This window comes from Manihot esculenta, chromosome 4 (genome assembly GCF_001659605.2).
Source record: "Manihot esculenta cultivar AM560-2 chromosome 4, M.esculenta_v8, whole genome shotgun sequence".
NCBI classification, from domain to species: Eukaryota; Viridiplantae; Streptophyta; class Magnoliopsida; order Malpighiales; family Euphorbiaceae; genus Manihot; species Manihot esculenta.
In genome coordinates, this window is record NC_035164.2 from 4,624,361 (window position 1) to 4,646,962 (window position 22,602).

At 29.7% G+C, this 22,602-nt stretch overlaps 2 protein-coding genes across 2 annotated transcripts; one reads left to right on the forward strand and one right to left on the reverse strand.

Moving 5' to 3' along the window:
* Positions 1-7,157: 7,157 nt before the first annotated feature.
* LOC110613204 (F-box/kelch-repeat protein SKIP25) lies at positions 7,158-8,528 on the reverse strand. Its single transcript, XM_021754224.2, has one exon. The coding sequence runs from the start codon at positions 8,493-8,495 to the stop codon at positions 7,323-7,325; it is 1,173 nt and encodes a 390-aa protein (XP_021609916.2). The 5' UTR covers positions 8,496-8,528; the 3' UTR covers positions 7,158-7,322.
* An 8,185-nt stretch (positions 8,529-16,713) lies between these two features.
* LOC110613653 lies at positions 16,714-17,454 on the forward strand. The gene is made up of 2 exons (XM_021754881.1): positions 16,714-16,912; positions 16,991-17,454. The coding sequence occupies exons 1-2, from the start codon at positions 16,714-16,716 to the stop codon at positions 17,452-17,454; spliced, it is 663 nt and encodes a 220-aa protein (XP_021610573.1).
* Positions 17,455-22,602: the final 5,148 nt, after the last annotated feature.

Below are 22,602 nucleotides of genomic sequence, written 5' to 3' on the forward strand. Positions count from 1 at the left end.
GAACAGCCTAAACCTATTTTTTATTTTTTAAAATAAAAATAATAATAATAAAAAAAAGAATAATTTTTCGGTCCAAAATTTATTTTAATTTTTTTAATGAGTGATATTTTAAAAAATTTAAATTAAATTCGACATTTTTATATAATTATTTTTAATAATTTATTTAAAATTATTATTATTATATAATTTATTTTAATAATATTTTTTTAAAAAATTCAAAATTTTATTTGCTATTGGTGATGTCACTGCTTTTTTTTATTATTTTAAACCGTTATTTATTTATTTTTTTATATATAAAAATATAATATCACATTTAAATGAAATACAAGTCATTCGTGACTCTATAAAAGTATTTCTATCGATCAAAGAGTTCAAGTAGATGAGATAATTAGATACTGATTATCATCGAGATGAATTTTATAGATAATTCAAATGAGGTAAGCCGTATAGTATAATTTATCATCGATCTTAATGATATTTTTTTTTTTGAATTTTTTCTTTGCAAGACAAAGGAAGATGTATTTTTCTTTACGAATGATATTACCTAATTTCAATCTAAAAGGAATTGTGGATTCTATTTGAGAAAATGTCAATAGTTATACAATCGTTTTATATTGAAATTCATTAATAAATATTTTAAATAGATGATAAATAAGATGTCGTGTCGTTCCATAGAATTATCAAAGATTTAATAGTAAGTATATAGTTAAGCCAAAATTTTATAAAGTTGACTATAATATGAATCGACTAGATAGGATTGTACACGTATTTCTTAAACATTCTGTTCTTATATCTCAAGTCTATTTTAGACGTGAATAATTTTTTTTGAGAATTATTGTTATCTATATAATTTGTTAATGCTAATGTGGATAATTTATTTTAAATAATATATTATTTTATTTATAAATTGTTAATTGTTCATTATTTTTATATCATATGTTGATATATGGTTTATAAATTGATATTTCTAAATATCAACCATAAAATTTTTAAAAATCTTAAATTATAAGTAATTTAAGATATGAACCTTAACATAATTAATTATGATTAATTTTTTAATACATTAGGATTTTAGACAATAATTGGCTATCTAGTGAATTTTCGACTCTAAAATTTAATGTAAAATAATTATTAATATAATTCATTATTATTAAGATTGGTGTATGTATAAACTAAGACATTAACTTATGTGCATAAATATCTCTATTTCAGATTAAGAATAATATCTGCTTTCAAATCTTTTTAGCTTATCTTCATAAGTGAGAGAAGCTAAATGATGATAATTATGAAATCTAAAGTAAAAAAATCCAATATATGCTCAAAGAACTAGGAGCTCTGAAATCTCTTAACCTAGTTATAGAAATACTAGAATAGTGTAACACGATCCAGTATAGGTTGGACCGTAAGGCATATAATGTTTGGAAGAAATGAATTTAACTGTTCACATCCTGTAGTGAGCAATATGCATGGTATTATTATGCTTGAGTTTGCAAAGATACGATCTAACAACAAACATATGGTTTGTACCTGAAAGTGAGATTTGAAGAAATTTCGCTTATCAATCTTATAGTTTACACTACATAATCAGACACCTATAAGAAGAGTTTTCATCATGATATAAGAATACGTCTTAGAATCATAAGTAGTATAGTGAATGAACTAAAAGATGCTCGTCATATTTTGATTGACAAATAGAATGTTCAAGCAGTTATATGCTCTTTACCCAAATACCTAAGATCACATGAAAAATACTATTTACCCACAACGTATATATTAAGTATATGAAAGATGTTATGTACTTCTTAGAACTAGAGTATGAATATTTTTATTTAAATATAATGAGTAAGAAAGTGTACATATAACTAGCTCTAATTCTTAAAGAAGAAAAGAAAACTAGTGAAAACATTAAGGTGGTAAATAGTATGGAATAGAAAAAGTTAAGTTCAATAAGAAACAACAATAAAAGGAAGAGCAAAAGTCCTTTCGAAGAGAAGAAATGAAACATTGCTAAGGTCAAATATTTTAACTGTATAAAACAAGATAAAAATACCTTCATGAAATTTTGATGACTTCTTCTATGAGTAAGATTGATATTTGTTAGGAAATAATTTCAAAGTGGAGGTGAAGGGTTTAAGCACTAGCGAGCTATATATAGTAAAAAAATTCTATTCCTACATAATATTCAATTTGTTATATAAATTCAATGGAATTTATTATTTCTATTGGTGTTGATTAAACTTTTTTTTCATTAATTAGGTATAAACTTATTTTAAGTGCAAGTTTTAGTAGTTTTAGATATTTCATGAATGCTCATATTGGCTTAGAAGTTATATGTAACTTCAATAGTATTTTTAGATACATTTATGAATGATGTAAATACATGGTATGTTATGTTTGGCCACATAGGTTAAAAGATATGTAACAAGTAGCCAAAGTAAGCGTATTAGGTAATATTAACAAAGTAGATATGTCCACTTGTAAATATTACTTAATTTGAAATTATCTAGGAATAAGAGCTGAATTTCTATTGTGTTTAATCTTTTCTAGTAAATGTGATTATAGTATGTGAGGCTACACATAGGTGACATGTATTTCGTAATTTATGACTATTCTATGTAAGATTATGTCTATTTGATATCTCATTAAATTTAGACTTTAAGTTGCTTCATTAAATTTTTAGATTTAATTGAGAATCAATTGGATAGAAAAGCAAAGACTTTAAGAACCAATTGAGGTAGAAAATTTCTATCAGACCAATTTAGAAATTGTGTAATAGAAATAAGAAACAAAACCTTATTAGATTAGGTCAATAATGAGATAATCTAATTTTGTCAATGATCTATTGGGGTGATACATTATTAGTAATAACTATTGAACTTAACCTAATACCCACATAATCAGTAACTTTTACTTCATATGAGTTATAGACTAAACACAAATTTATTTGTGGACTTTAAAACTATAGGGTTGTAAAATTGTTCATGAACTTTCATATAAATTTGAAAGACCAAGGGAAAGAATATGTTTTTTCCAAAATACCTTTGAGCAGTTAAAAGGATATGTATTATTTAGTGAGCAAGAGATTGAAAGTTTAACTGAGATTGAATCACAGGGGATCACATTTTTAGAATTTTTTTTTTCTTTCAAGCATAAGGAGATATGATAAGTCTTACCTCTAATTTAAACTTGTGACCAGACTGCTTTTGCTAAAGAAATTTTTTGACAAAGACACGTCCAAGTGGGAGCAATATGGATACAAATGAATATAGTCATTAGTTTCATAATTGCATCTTGAAGTGAGTGTAGTCATTGAATTTGGTCCAAGTGGAAGTAACATGCATATGGATGAGTCAATAGATCAATCTCAGTTACGATGAACGTGTCATCTAAGGATTTTCAGTTGTCATTTTGAGATTAAAGGGGAAGTATTTATTGTTACTCCTGATGAAGATGAGCTGAGATTGTGTTTCTTAAGCTTTTAGATCTTCAAGTAAGAAAAAAAATGATTAAAACAGTGGAATAGAAAATAAAGTCAATAAAGAGTTAGTCAATATAGAGTTAGTCAATCTAGAGTTGCAATTATGACATAAAGCGATTAAGAATTAGTGAATTTTCAAAGTGAAGCCCAAGGCTAACGGCAATATCAAAAGATACAAAATTTGTTTGGTAGTTAAGAGGAACACACAATAGGAAGGAAAGAATTATAATGATTTTGTAAATATGTTACGAGATTTATCTTGATAAGATTATTTTTTTTTATTAAATTGCATTAGTTGCTAATTTGAATATTAAATTATATTAAACGAATGTGAAGTCTATTTTTTCTCAAATGGAAAATTAAAATTTACATGAAACAATCCACATGTTTCGGTATAAATGGCCAAGAACACAAAGTGTGTAGATTCTTGAAGTTATTCTAAGATCTTAAATAGTTTTCGGGACTATGGTATATTAGATTTCATAATACCGTCGGGTTTTATAATTTCACTGTGATCAATGAAAATCATGGAAATATACATAAAAGATCAAACAATAAATTAGCAATATTATCATTGTATGTAGATAACATACTAATAGCTATAAATAATAATAAGTATATTGCAACCGTTAAGGTTAGGTTATCATCTTTTGAGATAAAAGGGATGAAGAAGTTGCATATAATCTTAGAGTCAAGATTCTAAGAGATCATTAAGAAAACTATTGTCTCTTTTTAAGAGCAATATATCATGCAAATCTTACGATGATTGGATATGCAAGATTTAAGCCTATGGATACTCATTTTTTTTAAAGGAAAAGTTTTAAGTTGTAGATTATGTCCTAAGACTATAAAAGAGAGAGTTCAAATAAAAATATTACATATAAAAATGAGGTCAGGAGCCAGATATATGCTATGAGGTGTACAAAACTTGATATATTCTATACTATGAGTATAGTAAATCAATTTGACTTCAGGCGAGCACACTGAATGTCATGAATTAGATATAGAGATATCTTAGACGTATATTAAATTATTCATAATGTTTTCAAGGAAATAGTCTATAAGTGGGAGACTATAGGTTTGCAGAAAAGAGATGAGATTTAAATGAGTCTAAATCTATCTCAAGATATATCTTCTTAAGAAGTAAAAAGTTATAATTTACTATATTAGGGATATAGATGCACATAAAATGAAAGTTTTTTCTATGCATGAAATTATTTTAGGTCTTCTATTGAAGATGGGTACAAAAGATGTTTTGAATAGTCTTGTAAAATGATTAAGTTAGCATAGAGAATAAGATAATGAGTTAATGTTTTAAGTTATTAATTGCAATTATGTAATTCATATATATTATTTTATATTAGGGATATACTTATGAGAAGTATGTCAGACAGATAACAAATGCCTTCTCACACGATATTGATTTTATTGTCTAGTGAGATAATAAAATATAAGACAATTATAAGTTTTATTTTATCTGTAGATAAAATTGAGAGTTTAAAAACTTATAATACGAGATGTCGTTCCGAAGAGATTGAGAATAATATTGTGAAATCATTGTATTAAAGTACATTGATCTTATGCGAATAAGTCACATTATATGTCTTAACAGTCACATGGAGTTCTATTTTAAAATGAGTAGCTTAAAGAACTCAAATTTATATATTAAACATGTTCAAATTATCTTCTATACGGTATCTTATATAGAAACATATACTATATTATAAATGAAAGAGATATCGTAACATGTGATTTTTACCATATGTACTCATAATTAATGATGGGATTACAAGTACTGATTTCTGCTTATTAATGTGTGAGACTCTAAAGATCATAAGTAATCTTATTAATAAACTTAGAACTATGATATATTACTTAAGATTTAATTTAATATTTACTATTTTAAAATATTATCCGATCATTATGAATAATGCATAGTTTTCACTTTTAAAATTACCATAAAAATTATGATTTTATTTAATATTTTAATAATAATTTAAAATAAATTTAAAATTAAAATTAAAAATTAATTTATTTAATTCTTATAGTATAATTCACTGATAAAAAATTGGCTTTTTAGCCAAAGCAATTTCATCATATGGCTAACGTCATGCGCATAAAAAGTAACTAAACAGTATTTTGGAACAAACTCGAGGGTAGAAAATTTGTGAGAGTTCAATTTAAAATCTCTTTTATTTAATTTTAATATAATTATTATCAAAATAAACTCGTGACCGTTATTTATTATATCTAATAAAATACTATTATAATAATATATATCTTGAAATATTTATTTTTTTGAATGAATTAAATATTTAATTAACTATATATTAATTAATGAATTTATTGCAATACAGAACTTGACAATCGACATAACGATATAGTTAATTAAATTATATTATTTTAAATTATATTATTTATAAAATAATATTATTTATCTAATTTTATTTAGCTTAAATTTTAAAAAAAAATTTATATTATTATCTCTAAAATTTATTTAGATATATTTACTACCGAATTAAATTTATGAATGCATGATTTAACTTTATTAATAAGTATAAATAATTATTTTGTACAGTGAATCAATATACAATAAATATTATTATTTTTTTCTCTTAATATTTTTTTAATTATATGTTGATATTATTGAAGATAAATGTATAACCTCACAAGAAACATTTTCCTTACTTTTTAGTTTGTGGTTTATATTGATCAACACATCCTTGAAAGCTAATAAATAAATTATTGTTAAAATAAAACTCACCCCTCACTATTTTTTATTTGTCTCTATATTCTCCTCTTATATTCTCTTATATCTCTTTCCATATTTCTTTCAAAAAATAGATATTTACAATCAATAATAAAATTTTTATATTTCTTTTCATATTTTTTCTAAAAAATAAATATTTACAATTAATAATAGAACGTTAAAAATCTAAATGATCGTGAACTAACTAATGAGACTCGCGAATAACTAACGAGACTCGCGAATAGTAGAGTGAATAATGAGTTTTATTTAATATGAGGTTAATTTGAACATATAAAAAGCTTTTCAATTTTAATTAATAAACTAACGATAAAAAAAAATAAAAATTAATAAGTGTTCTTTTTAATTAATAAAATAAAAATATAATAATATTTTAATATAATTTTAAAATTAAAAAATATTTTAATTAATTAGGACAAATTACATAGCATATTATTAAAAAAATTTTGTTTTAACTGATAAATTAATGGTAAAATTGATAGAAAGTAACTAATATCTTTTTTAAATGAAATAAAAATATAAGAGTATTTTATTATAATTTTAAAATTATAAAAATATTTTAATTAATTAATATAAATTTTAGAGTCATAATAATAATTATCCGTTAATTATATGTGAAACATCATAAGAATGAGATAAATTCTTCTTACGTTTGTTTTAAATAAAAAATAAAATTTGAGAGAGTAAAATTCTAAATTTATTACACTTAGTGACGAGTGTAAATAATAATAAGAAACTCATTTATATTTCAGATTAAATAAAAAAATAAATTGTATTTTTTAAGACTAAGAAAGAATGAAAGTAATATAAGAATAGATAATTTAGAAATGGAATATTATTATTTGTCATTTCATAAATTAAATAATTATAATTTTAAAATCACAAAATTAAAAAGTTAAATTTTAAAATTGTATGAAATAAGAATATCTTTATTATTTGACATGCTAAGAACTAAATAGTAATTTTCATGTAGAAAAGTTAAATTTTAACTTTTTGAAAATTATTTTCTGTCACCTCAGATCTTGCCATGAAACAAGAATCCAACGGTCATTAACATCAAAATTTCAAGAATCCAAGCTAAGGAGGTAACTGGCTCATCCTCGGCAATATATGGACCGTCACAGCTTCAAATCCCGGCGGTGTCTCCACTACCCATAACTTCACTGGCATCGCCACCACATCTACCACCACAATCCCACCACTGTTTCTCCTGCCGCATACGACACACACTCTACCACCGCCTGCAGTAATCTGTTGTGCTCCTACAAGTCTCTCCGACTCCATTATAATCTCCCAATCATCTCTCTCAGGATCATATTTTTTCAGGGCACCCTTGCCTTCATCCACCATATACATTACCTTCTCATCCATGGCTGCCGCCGGACCTTTCCATCCAGAAAGCATACCCTCCGGCATGTCCTCCCAGGCGTCCTTCTCTGTGTCGTAAACTGAGCCTTCTTTCGCCGCATCTCCTTTTGCATTCACCATGCAAAGCTTCCCTCTCCACCCTACTGCATCAATGGCGTCTCTGCTAAATCTTCCATTTTTCAATCCTTTCACCTTCTCCCATTTCCAAGAGTTGCCCTTGTTCCTAGTGCTTAAATAGAGCAAGAAGTCCCATTTCTCCACCGACTTTGCTACATCGGCTGAGAAATTAGACCCAATCCCACTCGCTACATATATGGTATCGTTGACAGTTCCGGCAGCGCACCAGCGGCGAGGTGTGGAGAGTGGAGGGCCAAAAGCCCATGTACGAGAGACCGGATTGAAAATGAGAGGACGAGAGAGGGCTGGAAAAAAATTGTAAGTGGTGGCAGCAAGGAGGACGAGATTCCCAGAAACAGACACAAGTTGAATTGGTAGGTGGCGAGAAATAAAAGATGGGTGGCGGAGAAGGAGGCGAAGAGGTGGGTCCGGTGGTGGTGGAGGAAGAGAATCCCACCTGGAGGAGATAGGATCAAAGTTAAAGAACTGAATTGAATTAGAGTGTTCACTATGATCTGTTTGGTTAGAGGATAAAACAGTGTAGAGAGAAAGGAAAGGAGGGAAATCAGGGGAATATATAAGCCGGCGCCATGAAGAGCATACAGAGAAAAGCAAAGAAGGTTGAACAAAGGAGAGACAAAGTTGAGCTATGTGGTCAGGCAGACCAGAGATCAGATCGGAAACCTCCTGAGTGCGGTGGTTGTGGGTTAATCCTTGGCGTTTGACGGCGTTTGTGTTGGTGGGTACATCTATGGGATTGGCCATGGAACTGAAACAAGCATTATGAAAGTGTATAAATATGGACATTTTCTTGCTTTATTTATTTATTTATTTTTATTTTTAATTTAAAATTTTATTTTTCTTTGCCTTAAAAGATAAGGACTTCACATGGAGGATGGAGCAATGGGGTAAGTGTGAGACCTGAAATAAAAGGAAAAAGTAGGGACTTGGATATTTATATTCAAAATTTATTTTTAAATTATAATAATTATTTTATTAATTACTATTATTATTTAATTAATTATTAATTATTATATTTTTTTAATTAATAAAATAAAAATTATTAAACGGTCATTTAAAAAAAAATGATTGATGCTCGTTGCTGCATTTCTCCGGTGTCAAATACCAACCAGCAAGCAAAGTAATGAATGAAAAGGAAAGGCAAAAGTTCGCTGTTGGTTAGATTGATAGCGTTGGGGGGTGGGGCCCATGGGCGGTTGTCTAAAGACCATCATTTCTGTGGTTCCTACACTTTGCCTTTTCTCCACGCTTCTCTCTCCTTCTTTATATTCTTCACTTTTCCTCATTAATTTTCATTCATAAAAATTTGAGTGCCAAAAAAATCATGCAATTATATCTTATTTTTTTATTAATTAAAATATGTGACGTTAATAAAATTTAAAATTAATCATAAAAATTTTTATATTTTATTTTTATATTTTATTTTACTTTTAATATTTAACTCAATACATTTTATCATTATTTATATAATTAAAAATTTATAAAATTATTAAGTTATTTTTTTATTATTAAATATATTTAAAAATTATTTTTTATATTATTATTTAATTTTTTTAATTTTTATCAATAATTTTATAATAATAATTTTTTAATTTTATTTTAATTAAAATGATTATCAATAGAATAATTTTAATCCGTCTAATATACTTTTTTTTTATATTACTTTTAAAATTATTGATAAAAAATAATTTTATTAAATATATTAATTATGAAATATTAAAAATAATTGAAAATAATATTTAATCTAATTTAATTTAAAAATACTAAAATAATAAAATAATTTTTTAATTTTTTTTAAATTATTCTTTTTAACTCTAAGTATAATACTAATCTATTATTTTTTAAATTATACTAATATTTAAAGTAAATTTTAAAAAAAATAATATATAAATTAAGTATTTGATTTTGTAGTAACTTGATTAAATTGTTAAAATAATATGTAATTTATCTGAAATTATAAATTTAATTTTTAATTTTTGATTTTTTATTTTTAAAAAATATTAATAAAATAAATAATTAAGATTTTTTTTATATTTTTATATTTTTAATTTGATTACAATTCTACTTAATTTTAAAATTATTATTAATTTTATTATGAAATTTATTAACATAGTGAGTGATTTGATAATTTTATTAATTTTTAAGTAACTTATGATAATTCTATTAATTTTTAAGTAACTAATTTTAAAAGGTTAAGTTTTAATTAGTAAAAAAAATATAGTGTAATTCTAAAAGTTTTAGAATATATTTATTTTAATTTATATATTTTATTTTTTTATAATTAATATATACTCATTTCACATATTTTTATGTCAGATTTTAATATTATTTTATAGAATTATTTATTATTTTGAAAAAAAAATATTAATTAATTTTTAAAATTATATCCTTATTTTAAAATTTACTAAAAATTATCTTATTTTATCTTTTTTTATCAATTATTATCATCAAATAAAGAAAAAAATTATTAATATTAAAATAATTAAATAGAGACATTTATAATTTAGTCCTTAATATATTATTATTTATAAATTAATTCCTATATTTTTAAAAAATCTATTAAAACATTAATTTTTAACTCTATTATACAGTTAACAGAATTTTAATAAATTTTTAAAAATATAAAAATTAATTTATAAATAATAATTAACAGAATTTTAATAAAATTTCAAAAATATAAAAATTAATTTATAAATAATAATAATAATATTTAAAAACTAAATTATACATCTTTCTCATTGAAGGAAAAAAGTTTAAATACGTTTAGTTACTCCATCCACCATCCACCACTATGCTATTATGTATTGAGCTATTTTATTTTTTAAGTAGAGTTATTTTTATTTATTATCTTTTAATTTTATATAATTATTTTTTAATGTTAATTTTAATTTATTCTTTGAAATAAAAATAAAAAATTATCTAATCTATAATAAATTTTTAATTTTAACTAATAAATTAACATTAAAATTAATAAAATGTATTTTTAGTTAATAAATTAAAAATATAATGATATTTTAATGTAATTCTGAAATTAATAGACATTCTAGTTAGTCAAAATAAAAAAAATGAACCAATATGTTTTCAGTTGACAAAATAAAAATAAAAAATATTTTAATATAATTTTAAAACTATAAAGATATTTTAAAACAACTATCCAACTATTAAACGGTTAGTATTCTTAAAAAAGAGGAGAACGGTGAGAAAACAATTTTTAAAGTGAAGCTTGAAGGGCTTGATGCGGCAGAAAAGAGTGATTAAGTCAGTCAAAAGAGCTTACAAATTAGGCAGTAGAGCTCCAAATAGAGAGATGGAGGCTTCAAATCCAGACAACAGCTGAGTTATGGGTTGAATGTTGGATGTTAGAATGTCTATTAATGTTTGTTTTCTTGATTTTAATTTGTGTTATGGGTTTTAGCTAATAAGTTTATTTTTGTGGGTTTGTTCCTTGATGGTTTTATTATTATTATTTTTTTATATTTCTTGATTTTTTCACTTTTTTATGGTTAAATGTGGATTACTGTTTATCATGTTTTATTCTATTTTTATAAATCATATATCCAAAAATACATTTGAATAAATCTGAGAGATCTCGTATTCTATTCCCCAATTTTCATTTTATCCATTTCATATAAAAAAATTACTTATATGTACAATAAACTAATGTAATAGAAATATTTATATAAAAATAATGGGAAAATTACTTTTTAGTCTATGAGATTTAACGTAATTAACACTTTTGTCCCTCTATTTTGGCGACCTAATACTTAAGTCCCTTACTTTATTTTCTGTCCAAATTCGTAGTCCTTCCGTCCAAAATAGTCATTTGAAACACATGAATTGACAAAATTAACCCTCACTAAAAATCCCGCTATTTCAAAATCACAAAATCCAAACCCAAATGCCTCTTCTCCTTCTTTTTCTTCTTCTTCCTACTCTTTCTGCAACTTCTTCTTCTTCTTCTTCTTTCTTCTTCTTCTTCAACTGGAGAAAACATGAAAGAGAAAAAACATAGGGATTTCACATTGAGAGAAGAGTATTTTTGAAAAAAATTATCACCTCTCACCTTTGACTCTTTGACCAAACGGTTTAAATGGACGGAAGAACTACGAATTTGGACGGAAGAGAAAGTGAGGGACTTAAGTGTTGGGTTGCCAAAATAGAGAGATAGAAGTGTTAATTACGTTAAATCTCAGGGACTAAAAAGTAATTTTTCCAAAAATAATTAGTTAATTAGGATCTCTTTAGAGTTTACTCATCTACTTCAACTATCATTTATCTATTTGTTCAAATTTTACTAATTTATTATACCATAAAAAATTATTTAGATGGTATAATTGGTGTAGTGTACTATATAATTTCTCATTTTTAAGGCTTTGCTCATTTCTCTCATTGTAACACTTTTTGACACTTCCAAGGATTATGCCAAGAGGGAAAGGGAGAAAGAGGCATAATTTTGTTGAATGTAGCCTATTAAGTGAGATTCAGGGATGATGATATTGTGACGTCTAACTTGGGTGATTCGATTTTGAGAGGGTAAATAAATCGGAATTGAAAATGTGAGTAATAAATAAAAATAATGAAGTTGGATGATATCTTTGAAGAAATTAAAGTTGCATATTAATAAAAGGTATTTTCAAAAAACAAACGAAAATGATCTCTATTTCCATTTAGTAAGGATATATATACTCTTGGTGATATTTGGTACATTTGTCGCATGTCGCATCTAAAAGGATAATTCTTTTTGGTAGACTTTTCAATCGATTGTGAACAGTTGGCTTATTAATACTTAGTCGATTAGAATCATGCTTCTCCTGACAAATGCTATATCAATATTATCATTGCATGAGCATTTGAATTTTAGTACGGCCGACTAGTATGAGCTTGAAACCATTAATCGACTGGGTTGATAATGGACTTAAATTTCTCTTTAGAACTCTCAATTAACCCTAAATTTCTCTTTAGAACTCTCAATTAACCCTAATCAGATCAATGGATTTTAATTTATTATAGCGGATTGTATTTAGACCCGAAATTTACACGTGTTCTAATCCGATTAGTATTTATATCTTATATGTTATCATATATGTGTTCTAATTCGGTTAGTATTTATATTTTATATGTTATCATATATATATATATATGTGGAAACAAAATAAATTTTGAATTATTTTGATATTATACATACTTTTTAAACATAACTCCCTATTAAAATTATTCTAAATTCTTTAGAGATCACGTTAAAATTTGTAAATTGATGAATAAATTTCTACAAAAATTGAAAATAAAATGAATAAACACCTATTTATACTTTTATATTTTAGAATTAATTTATTAGACACTTTTAAAAAATTTATTGAAAATCTAAATTTATAAAAATTCTAGTTAGATATAAATTAACCATGTTGTCAATAATTTGAAAAAAAAAAAAAAAGAGTTGAAGATTGTTCAATTTATTACTGTAAAATTTGATGACTATGCAGTCATTTTCCTTAAATGATAAAATTACTCTTATTTTATTAAAGTTAACCATCATTTTCTGAAAATTTAAATAAAATGAATTATTTAAGAAAATCTTATATTGGATCGGTGATTATTGCATGAGGTATCCTGGGGAGGCATTTCTTGGAAATAGGCTTTTGAAAATATGATGACTTGGCTTGAAAGTCACAAGTCAAATAGATCTGTATTATCAAGACAAAAGTCTAATCTTTCAGTCAAAAGTTCAAAAGTTCAACCCTTTAAATGTAAGTGAGTAGCTTATATCTATATGCATTTAGCCAAACTAAACAAACGAAAGTGGAGGACATTCAAATGGAAAATACACAATCACATAGAAAATTCAACTCATAGAGTGATAAAAAGCAAAAGATGAGGACCCCACACCCACAGCCATTGCGATGAGTAATATTCGATTTAAATCGAAAAAATTGATAAAAAAAATTAATTTTAAAATTTAATTTAATTTTTTATTTAATTCGGTTCGATTCGATTTTTAATTTTAAAAATTTCAGTTATTTGGTTCGATTCAGTTTTAATCAGAAAAAATTGAAAAAATCGAATCGAACCGATTAGTGATAATAATATGTTATTTTTAATAGTATGTTATTTTTAATAATCTAGAGAAATTAAATTATATTAAAATTAAAATATTTTAATTAAATTTTAAAAACTAAAAATAAAATATAAAAAATAAAAAAAATTATTAAAAATTAAAATCGATCAAACCGAACCGAATCGAACTGAATCAGACCGATTCAGTTCGATTCGATTTCTAACCAAAATCAATTCGATTCAATTTTCATAAATACTAAAAATTTTAATTTTTAGTTTATTCAGTTCGATTCGATTTTAAACCGAACTGACCGAATGCTCAGCCCTAACAGTCAGGCACACAAGTTTGAGTTTATGAAAGTAACTAAAAAAACAAAGTAAAGGTATTAATGACATTTCCAAATTAAACTTACACTTTATTTGATTCAAATGGATTATTTTCTAAAATTTATTTTTTAGTTAAGAAAAGTAAATCACTTCTCTATATCAAAGAAAGAAAATGACTTCAATTTCTTCAAAAATAATGGTTTTGACTTTTCAAAAGTTAGAAAAAGGACCAACTAAATGAATAAAATTTTAATACTTTATGAAAATTGAATTACTCCAATCAAATAATACTTTAAAATTAGAAAAGCTTGATGAGGAAGGGAGAAAGAGAGGAGTGATTTTGGTGCTACTTCCTTTCTTCCTTTTCTTTTTTTTTTTTTAAAAAAAATCTCTTTTCTTTAAGAAGAAAAATATTAGCAACAATCACTTTTTCAAGTAATTGTCTAATATTTACTATTCTATTAATTGAAGCGTATAATAATTAATGAAAAATTTAAAAAAAAAATAAATAATACAATAAATAACTTTCATTCAATAAAATAAAAAACTTTAAAATGGCTTTTATTAGCATATCTCTTTTGAGAATAAAAAAAAAGATAAGTTGAGCCACATTTATTGTGGCTCAAATGGACCTCGTCAACTTAAAAATATTGCATTTACCCTTTCGTGATTTTGGAGTCAAATTAACCCCCTAAATTACAATATCTTTCTTCCATTGATTTTCCTCTAACCAGATATCTTTTTTTTTAGCAAACAACATTAAATTATGTTATAATTTTCAAGATAAATAATAATTAAAAAATATATTCATTTTAATATTTATTCTTTCTATCTACATATATTTTTTACAAACCTTCTTCTCTCTAATATTCTCTCACACTCCTCTCTTATTTGCCTTGCATATTCTCATATTTTTCTCCTACTTCCCTAGCATATTCTCACTCATCTCTCCTAATTCCCTTTGCACGTTTACTGATCTCTTGCAAAATAGAAGGATTACTTAGCCATAGCATCAACAATAGATCTTCTGATCAATCTCGCCACAACAACAACAGTCTAGTTAGATATGTTCTTTAGGGTATTTTTGGATGTAGCCAAAGTCAGAGTATAAATGAAGGTGACAATGAAGATGAGTTAAGTTATAGTCAATATGAAGATGGAGATAGAGCATATATTATAGAAGATTCTGATGAAAATGAACATGAAGAGTTATCTAAGGTAGGTGAAGTTGTTAATGGCAATATCAACTGTGATAAAATTGAGCTAACAGGAATGATAATGCTCTAAGTGTTGGCATGTATTATGCTAGTATTGATATTTTATTTAATGTCTATCCTGCTCATGCTAGGGAGAAAGGATTTAGTGTGGCTAAAAACTATGCTTTCAAGGGTAATGACATTGTGCATAAATATCAAACAATCAGTTGTGATAGAGGTAGAAAACTTGGTGGTGATTCATCATCAAAGAGAACAAATTGCATTGCACGCCTAAGTGCAATTTTAAGATGTAATAGTTTTTGGCAAGTGACAAAATTACAGACAGAGCATAACAATGAACTAGATTCTCATATGTCCAAGTTCATGCGTGCACATAAAAGTGTACCTTTAGTCATAAAACGAAGGCTTGAAGCACATGATATTGTTGGAATTAGGTCAAGCAAAAATGTGAGACTCCTTGAAGTGCAAGCTAAGGGTAGAAGCTAAACTGTCTCTTAAGGGATTGTTGCAATTTTGTTGATAGAATAAGAAAATTGAAGCTTGACAATAGGGATGTTGATTATATAAACAAGATGGTTCTAAGATGCAAAGACAGAATGCAAATTTTTTTTACTTGATTAATACTGAGAGGATCATAGGCTCACTAAATGTATTTTGGGTGCATCCATGAAGCATTGTTACCTATAAAGAGTTTAATGATGTAGTAAGTGTTGATACAACATACCTCGTCAATCGATATAGAATGCCATTTGCAAGCATCATTGGAGTTAATCATCATGGACAATCTATTTTATTAGGCAGTGCACTTATTTCTCATAAAGATGCCAATACATTCAAATGGGTTGTACTCATATATGATAGTCTAAGTCCAACAATGTTTGAGAAAAATTGGAATGTATTTCTTGTAAAATACAACTTGGGGGATAACGAATGGTTATTGAAGCTTGAAGGAAATAAGCTTGTTATGCCAGCTGTTATGCCAACTGTTGTGACCATAGTTTGCACATACCCACTCTGCATGTTGTTTCTGCATTCTGTTTCTGCATGTTTATTTTTGAATTGTTCAGCATCTGTTTTCCCTCAATTCAAGATTTACGCAATATGGCTTCAAGCTCGGATTGGTTTTTATTTTTCAGTTGTTAATTCAAGTATAAATAACAATAATAAACCGATCAAATTCATCGGTTAAGTTCTGAAGAAATCTGAGAAAATTTCCTCTATTCTTAAAATTCTGCAGAAACCACAGAAATTGCAGAGGCTTCTAAAATTGCAGAAACTTCAGAAATTCCAGGTCCTCAGCTTCGCTCGCATTCTTGGGTGTTCATCTTCAGAGTCTAGACTCGGTATCAGAGCTTAGGACCTCGTTTATGCCCAAATACATGTCTCGGCAAGAATCATCATCGAGTGCTGTCCGTAGTAGAAACGGCGGCAATGGTGATAAGTCGGTAGCAACTGTAGGGAGAGCACCCGTGAGAGAAGGTGGCATTTCTCTGCAGTATCCGCTCCTATCAAAGACAAATTACGCAACTTGGGCAATCAAGATGCAAGTCTACATGCAAGCTCAAGGTGCTTGGGAGGTCGTTGAATCGGAAGGTCTAGTCGATCCTCGTTCGAATCGAATTGCATTGGCTGCAATTTTCTAAGGGATCACCGAAGACACCTTGCTACAGCTGGGGGCAAAGAAATCGGCTAAAGAGGCATGGGACGCTCTCAAGGTTATGAACCTTGGTGCAGAGAGGGTCAAAGAAGTACAAGCACAAGCTCTCAGATGGGAGCTCGAAAGCATGAAGATGGAGGATGGTGAATCTGTCGATGAATTCACCGGAAAGATTTTGACAGTTGTCAACAAGCTCCGAGCTCTTGGTGAAAGGGTCAATGAAACGTATGTAGTGAAGAAAATGCTACGTTCAGTGTCCCCTAAATACCTTCAGATTGCCTCGACCATAGAAGATTTCGGGAACTTGTCTGTAAAGACAATTGAAGAAGTAATTGGTTCTCTCAAAGCTCACGAGGAAAGGTTGCGAAGCTACGACTTCAGAGGAGACGAATATGTGCTACTCACTAAAGGAGAGTGGAAAGATCCAACGAGAAGCACCTACAGGACATGAGTAGAGGCCAGGGACGTGAACGTGGACGTGGTAGAGGAAGAGGAGGACGCGGCAGGGGTTGTGGCCCTCCGGGAACAGGACGAGAACAAGATGATGAAGGACAACACCATCAGAAGTTTGATATTAAAAAGGTCAGGTGTTACAATTGCAATGACTATGGCTATTTTCAATCCGATTGTAAAACTGAAAGGAAGAAACAAAATGAAGCACATTTAGTGGAGCAAGTTGAAAAGGTGTCGACATTGTTGATGTTAGAAACCAGTGAGCTAATGCTGAACGAAGAACAGATGCATGATTTCGATGGAGGAGAAACGAGAGGAACCATGTGGTACTATGATACGGGGGCAAGCAGCCATATGATAGGTAACAAGCTAGCCTTAACCAATCTCGATGAATCAATCAAAGGGAATGTCTGGTTCGGTGATGGTTCAGCCATCAAGGTAAAAGGCCGAGGCACTTTAGTATTTTAGTGCAAGAATGGAGATCATTTCAATATTATAAGCCTTGGTCAACTCGACGAATCAAAAGCAAAAGTAGTGGTGAAACGAGGGATTCTGAGAGTATATAATACAAAGGACAGGTTGATAGCCAAGGTGCAGAGAGCAGAAAATTGCCTTTATACGATGAGAATGACACAAGCAAAATCGGAGTGCCACCTGACAAGGCTATCTGAAAAGTCTTGCTTATGGCATGCACGCTACAGGCACCTCAACTATCAAGCATTACGCAAGCTCACACAAGAAAGCATGGTGGAAGGTTTAACAGAAATAGAAATAGTGAAACACATCTGTGAATAATGTGTGATCAGTAAGCAGCATCGCACGAGTTTCCCGAAAGCAGGAGAGTATCAAGCAACCAAACCTCTGGAATTCGTGCACGGTAACTTGTTCGGGCCAATATCACCTACCACATGCAGCGAAAACGGGTATTTTCTCTTGCTCGTGGATGATTATAGTCGTTATATGTGGATTGAGATGCTCATATCGAAGTCCAGTCCGAATGTAAGCTCAAAATGTTTAGAACAGACAGAGGAGGCGAGTTTACATCAAATGAGTTCAACAAGTTACACGACATCAAACGCCAACTCACTGCTCCTTACTCCCCACAGCAAAACGGAGTAGTAGAGCAGAGAAACCAAACCGTAGTGGAGATGATGAGGTGCCTCTTGAATAGCTCCAGAGTGCCAACTACATATTGGGGTGAAGCTACACGTACTGCAGTATACATTTTGAACAGATCACCCATGAGAAGTGTCCAAGGCATGACCCCATATCAAGCTTGGCATGGAAGACTTCCAAGTGTTCATCATATGCGTGTTTTTGGTTGCATTGCATATGCCAAGAACACAGCTCCTCACTTGAGAAAATTGGATGACAAAAGCATGAAGCTGATTTTATTAGGATATGAACCAGGGTCCAAAGCATACTGGTTATTGAATCCAAATACTAATTGAATTGTGGTAAGTCAGGATGTTATGTTTCAGGAAGAAGAGAAGTGGGAATGGCAAGGCCAGACAACATCAAACTCCACAACAAAAGGACCACTTATCATCACATACAAGGAAGCACAAATGGAAGAAGACAAAAACCTCCAAAGTCAGGAAATGACGCCGGTTTCCTTATCACTTATAGCCGAGTCAGGTCCAGAACATTCAGAGACGGGAGAAAGCAGCTCAGAGGGACCAAGGAGGTTCAGGACTCTTCAAGAAATTTATGAAAACACAGTGGAGGTCGACCAAGAGTACGGTCTTTACCTCATGTCAATTGAAGAACTGAAATCTTACCATGAAGCTGCCTGCAGTGAACATTGGTGACAAGCAATGATAGAAGAAATGGAGGCTATCCGGAGAAATGGACCATGGGAACTAGTAAAAATCCCAAGGGACCAGAGAGATATTGATCTGAAATGGATCTTCAAAGTAAAGAAGAATCCGGAAAGGGAGATCATCAAACACAAAATGAGGCTCATAGCAAAAGGGTACATGTAGAAACAAGGCATAGACTTTGAAGAAGTCTTTGCTCCCGTAGCCAGACTAGAGACAGTGAGAGTGTTGCTTACTGTAGCTGCACAACAAGGATGGATAGTACATCATATGGATGTCAAATCCGCGTTCTTGAATGGTGAGATAGAAGAAGAAGTTTACGTGTCATAACCAGACGGATTCATTGAACAAGGAGAGGAAGGAAAGGTTTTGAAACTACGAAAGGCCCTGTATGGTCTTAAGCAGGCGCCTCAGGCATGAAATATAAAGCTAGACAAATGTTTTCGAGATCTGGGGTTTCAAAGATGTATGATCAAACATGCAGTCTACAAGAAACACAAAGGAGATGAAGTGCAGATTGTGGGAGTGTACGTAGATGATCTGATAATCATGGGCTCAAAGCCGAAAGGAGTGGAGAATTTCGAAGCCAAGATGACAAAGATCCTCGAGATGAGTGATCTTGGGATGCTAAGCTACTACCTGGGAATAGAAGTCAAGCAAAGGCCGTATAGCATCACCCTTAACCAAGCAAGGTATGCTGAGAAGATGCTCGAGAAGCTCGGCCTGGCTGAGTGCGAGCCATGTCGGGTTCCAATGAATACACGGGTGAAGCTGAGCAAGTCAGATGGAAGTCCTCTAGTAGATGCAACACTATACAGGAGTGCAATCGAAAGTCTGAGGTATTTGGTGAACACTCAACTTGATCTTGCATATTCAGTTGGGATTGTAAGTCGCTTCATGGAAGCCCCAACAACGAAACATCTAGCAGCCGTAAAACATATATTGCATTATGTGAAAGGCACCTTACATCATGGGTGCATATACAACAAAGTGGAAGAGGAGGAGCTCAAGCTAGTAGGCTATAGCGACAGTGACTTAGCCGGAGACGTTGATGATCGGAAAAGCATGACAAGGGTAATCTACTTCCTCGGCCAAAGCCCTGTCACCTAGATTTCTCAAAAGCAGAAAGCCGTAGCCTTATCCTCATGTGAAGCCGAATATATTGCTGCAACAGCAGGAGCTTGTCAAGGCATATGGATTAGTAGGCTGTTACATGAATTGATCGGTTGGAAGACAAACAAATCCGTGTTAAGAGTTGACAACAAATATGCAATCGCTCTCACAAAGAATCTCGTCCATCATAACAGAAGTAAGCATATAGATATTAAGTTTCATTTCATTCGGGAGTGTGTCCAAAGAGGAGAAGTCAAAATCGAGTATGTCAAGACTGAACCACAACTGGCTGATATTCTGACAAAGCAACTGTCTCGGGACAAGATCGACGAGTTGAGCATGATGATTGGGATCAGATATGTGAAGAAAAAGCTTACGGGGGAGAAATGAAGGAAATAAGCTTGTTATGCCAGCTGTTATGCCAGCTGTTGTGACCATAGTTTGCACGTACCCACTCTACATGTTGTTTCTGCATTCTATTTCTGCATGTTTGTTTTTGAATTGTTCAGCATCTATTTTCCCTCAATCCAAGATTTATGCAATATGCTTCAAGCTTGGATTGGTTTTTGTTTTTCAGTTGTTAATATCAAATTCATCGGTTAAGTTCTGAAGAAATCTGAGCAAATTTCCTCTATTCTCAAAATTTTGTAGAAACCACAGAAATTACTGAGTGATCAGTCCAAATTTAGACCATTTCATCATGATGTTATTAATGTTAATTTACACTTTTTCTGCCTAATTCTGTAGTTTTAATCTTATTTTGCAGAAAATGGTGTAAAGAGGTAATTTGGTGAAAATGCTATCAAAACTGCCTAAAATAGGATAAAGTAGAACAAGCATACTTGCACAAGCCAAGTTGCAGCTGAAAAGGAGATAAATAAGGAAAGTGATAAATAAGAAAAGTGATAAATAAGAAAAGTACAGTCAGCAGAGTAATTTGAAATTCAAATTTCAAATCTTCAAGAAGTCTTTCCCTTATTCAGGAAGCCAAATCTTAAGAAGATGCACATTCAAAATTCAAAATTCAGCTTGTTCAGGAAGCCAAATCTCAAGAAGATGCACTTGCCTCTCAAGAATTCAAAATTCAAAAATTCAAAATTCAAAAGAAGGCTCCACCTCACAAGGAAACTTAGGGTAATACTCCCCCTCTATAAAAGCTTCTCTTCCAAGCCGCACGCCTCCTTGGCTTTTCCTCTCCCTTCTCACAATCGGCACACCACTTTTCTCCAAGCCAAGGCCGCCGGCCATTCTCTCTCTCTTCCTTTCTTTTATTTTTTTTTGGTTTTGTTTCAGCCATGAGTGGCTGAAACCCTTTTTTCTAGTTGAAGATTAGGTGAAACTTTGGTTGTTTTATGGATTGGGAGATCTGAACATACATTGTTTATCTTTTGTTTTTCAATATTTATGCAATTTCTTGCTTAATTCCATTGTTGCTTTGTGGTTTAGATCAATAAGGCCAATTGATTCTTGATTGCAAGATAATAATTTGTTAGTTTGAATAGTTTTAAGTCTATAATTGCTTGAATTATTCAAACACAAGTAATTGTTGGTGTAAAAACTAAGGAAATTGCATGCTCTAGCAATATCACCATGCGTTTAGGTAGCTAGAATTAGGTCTCTCTATTTCTTAATGCAATTGACAATTGTTAGATGCCAAAGGCCCAAGGACGTTCCTTGGCAACTTGTTGATTAGTGATTAGTTAGAGGACGTTTCCTAATTAATTTATGCTTAAAGAGGGATATGGTGGTGAGAAGCGTCTTCCATCTCCATAACTAATTTATTGAATCAAACAAAGGAGCTTAAGTATCAATGATCAATTCCAACAACTGAAGTGGATCCAGTTCTTCAACTAGAGCTTTTCTTATATTTGAATCTCCTTTACTTTATTATTTGCTTTACTTTATTGCTTTCAGTATTAGTTTAACTCATCAATCTCAAAACCCCCCTTTTATTTTACTTTCAGTTTATTTACTTGTTCTTGATAAGGAAAATAGGTAAGTATCAATTCCCTGTGGATTCAATTATTTTGCCACTATCTACAGTTGTAAAATTGTTGATAACCAAAAATGTTATTTTTAACCGGTTTCGACAACCGCACAGTCACAAGAGCTTCTAAAATTGCAGAAATTTCAGAAATTCCAGGTCCACAGCTTTGCTCGCATTCTTGGGTGTTCATCTTCAGAGTCTACAAAGCTATACAATGAAGGACAAT

Excerpts from the sequence above, each read along its gene's own strand:
- LOC110613204 (XM_021754224.2), bottom strand. The coding sequence starts at position 8,495 with ATGGCCAATCCCATAGATGTACCCACCAACACAAACGCCGTCAAACGC.
- LOC110613653 (XM_021754881.1), top strand. The coding sequence starts at position 16,714 with ATGCCCAAATACATGTCTCGGCAAGAATCATCATCGAGTGCTGTCCGT. Across the intron at positions 16,913-16,990 it reads AGTCTACATGCAAGCTCAAG|GGATCACCGAAGACACCTTG; the intron begins GTGCTTGGGAGG and ends CAATTTTCTAAG.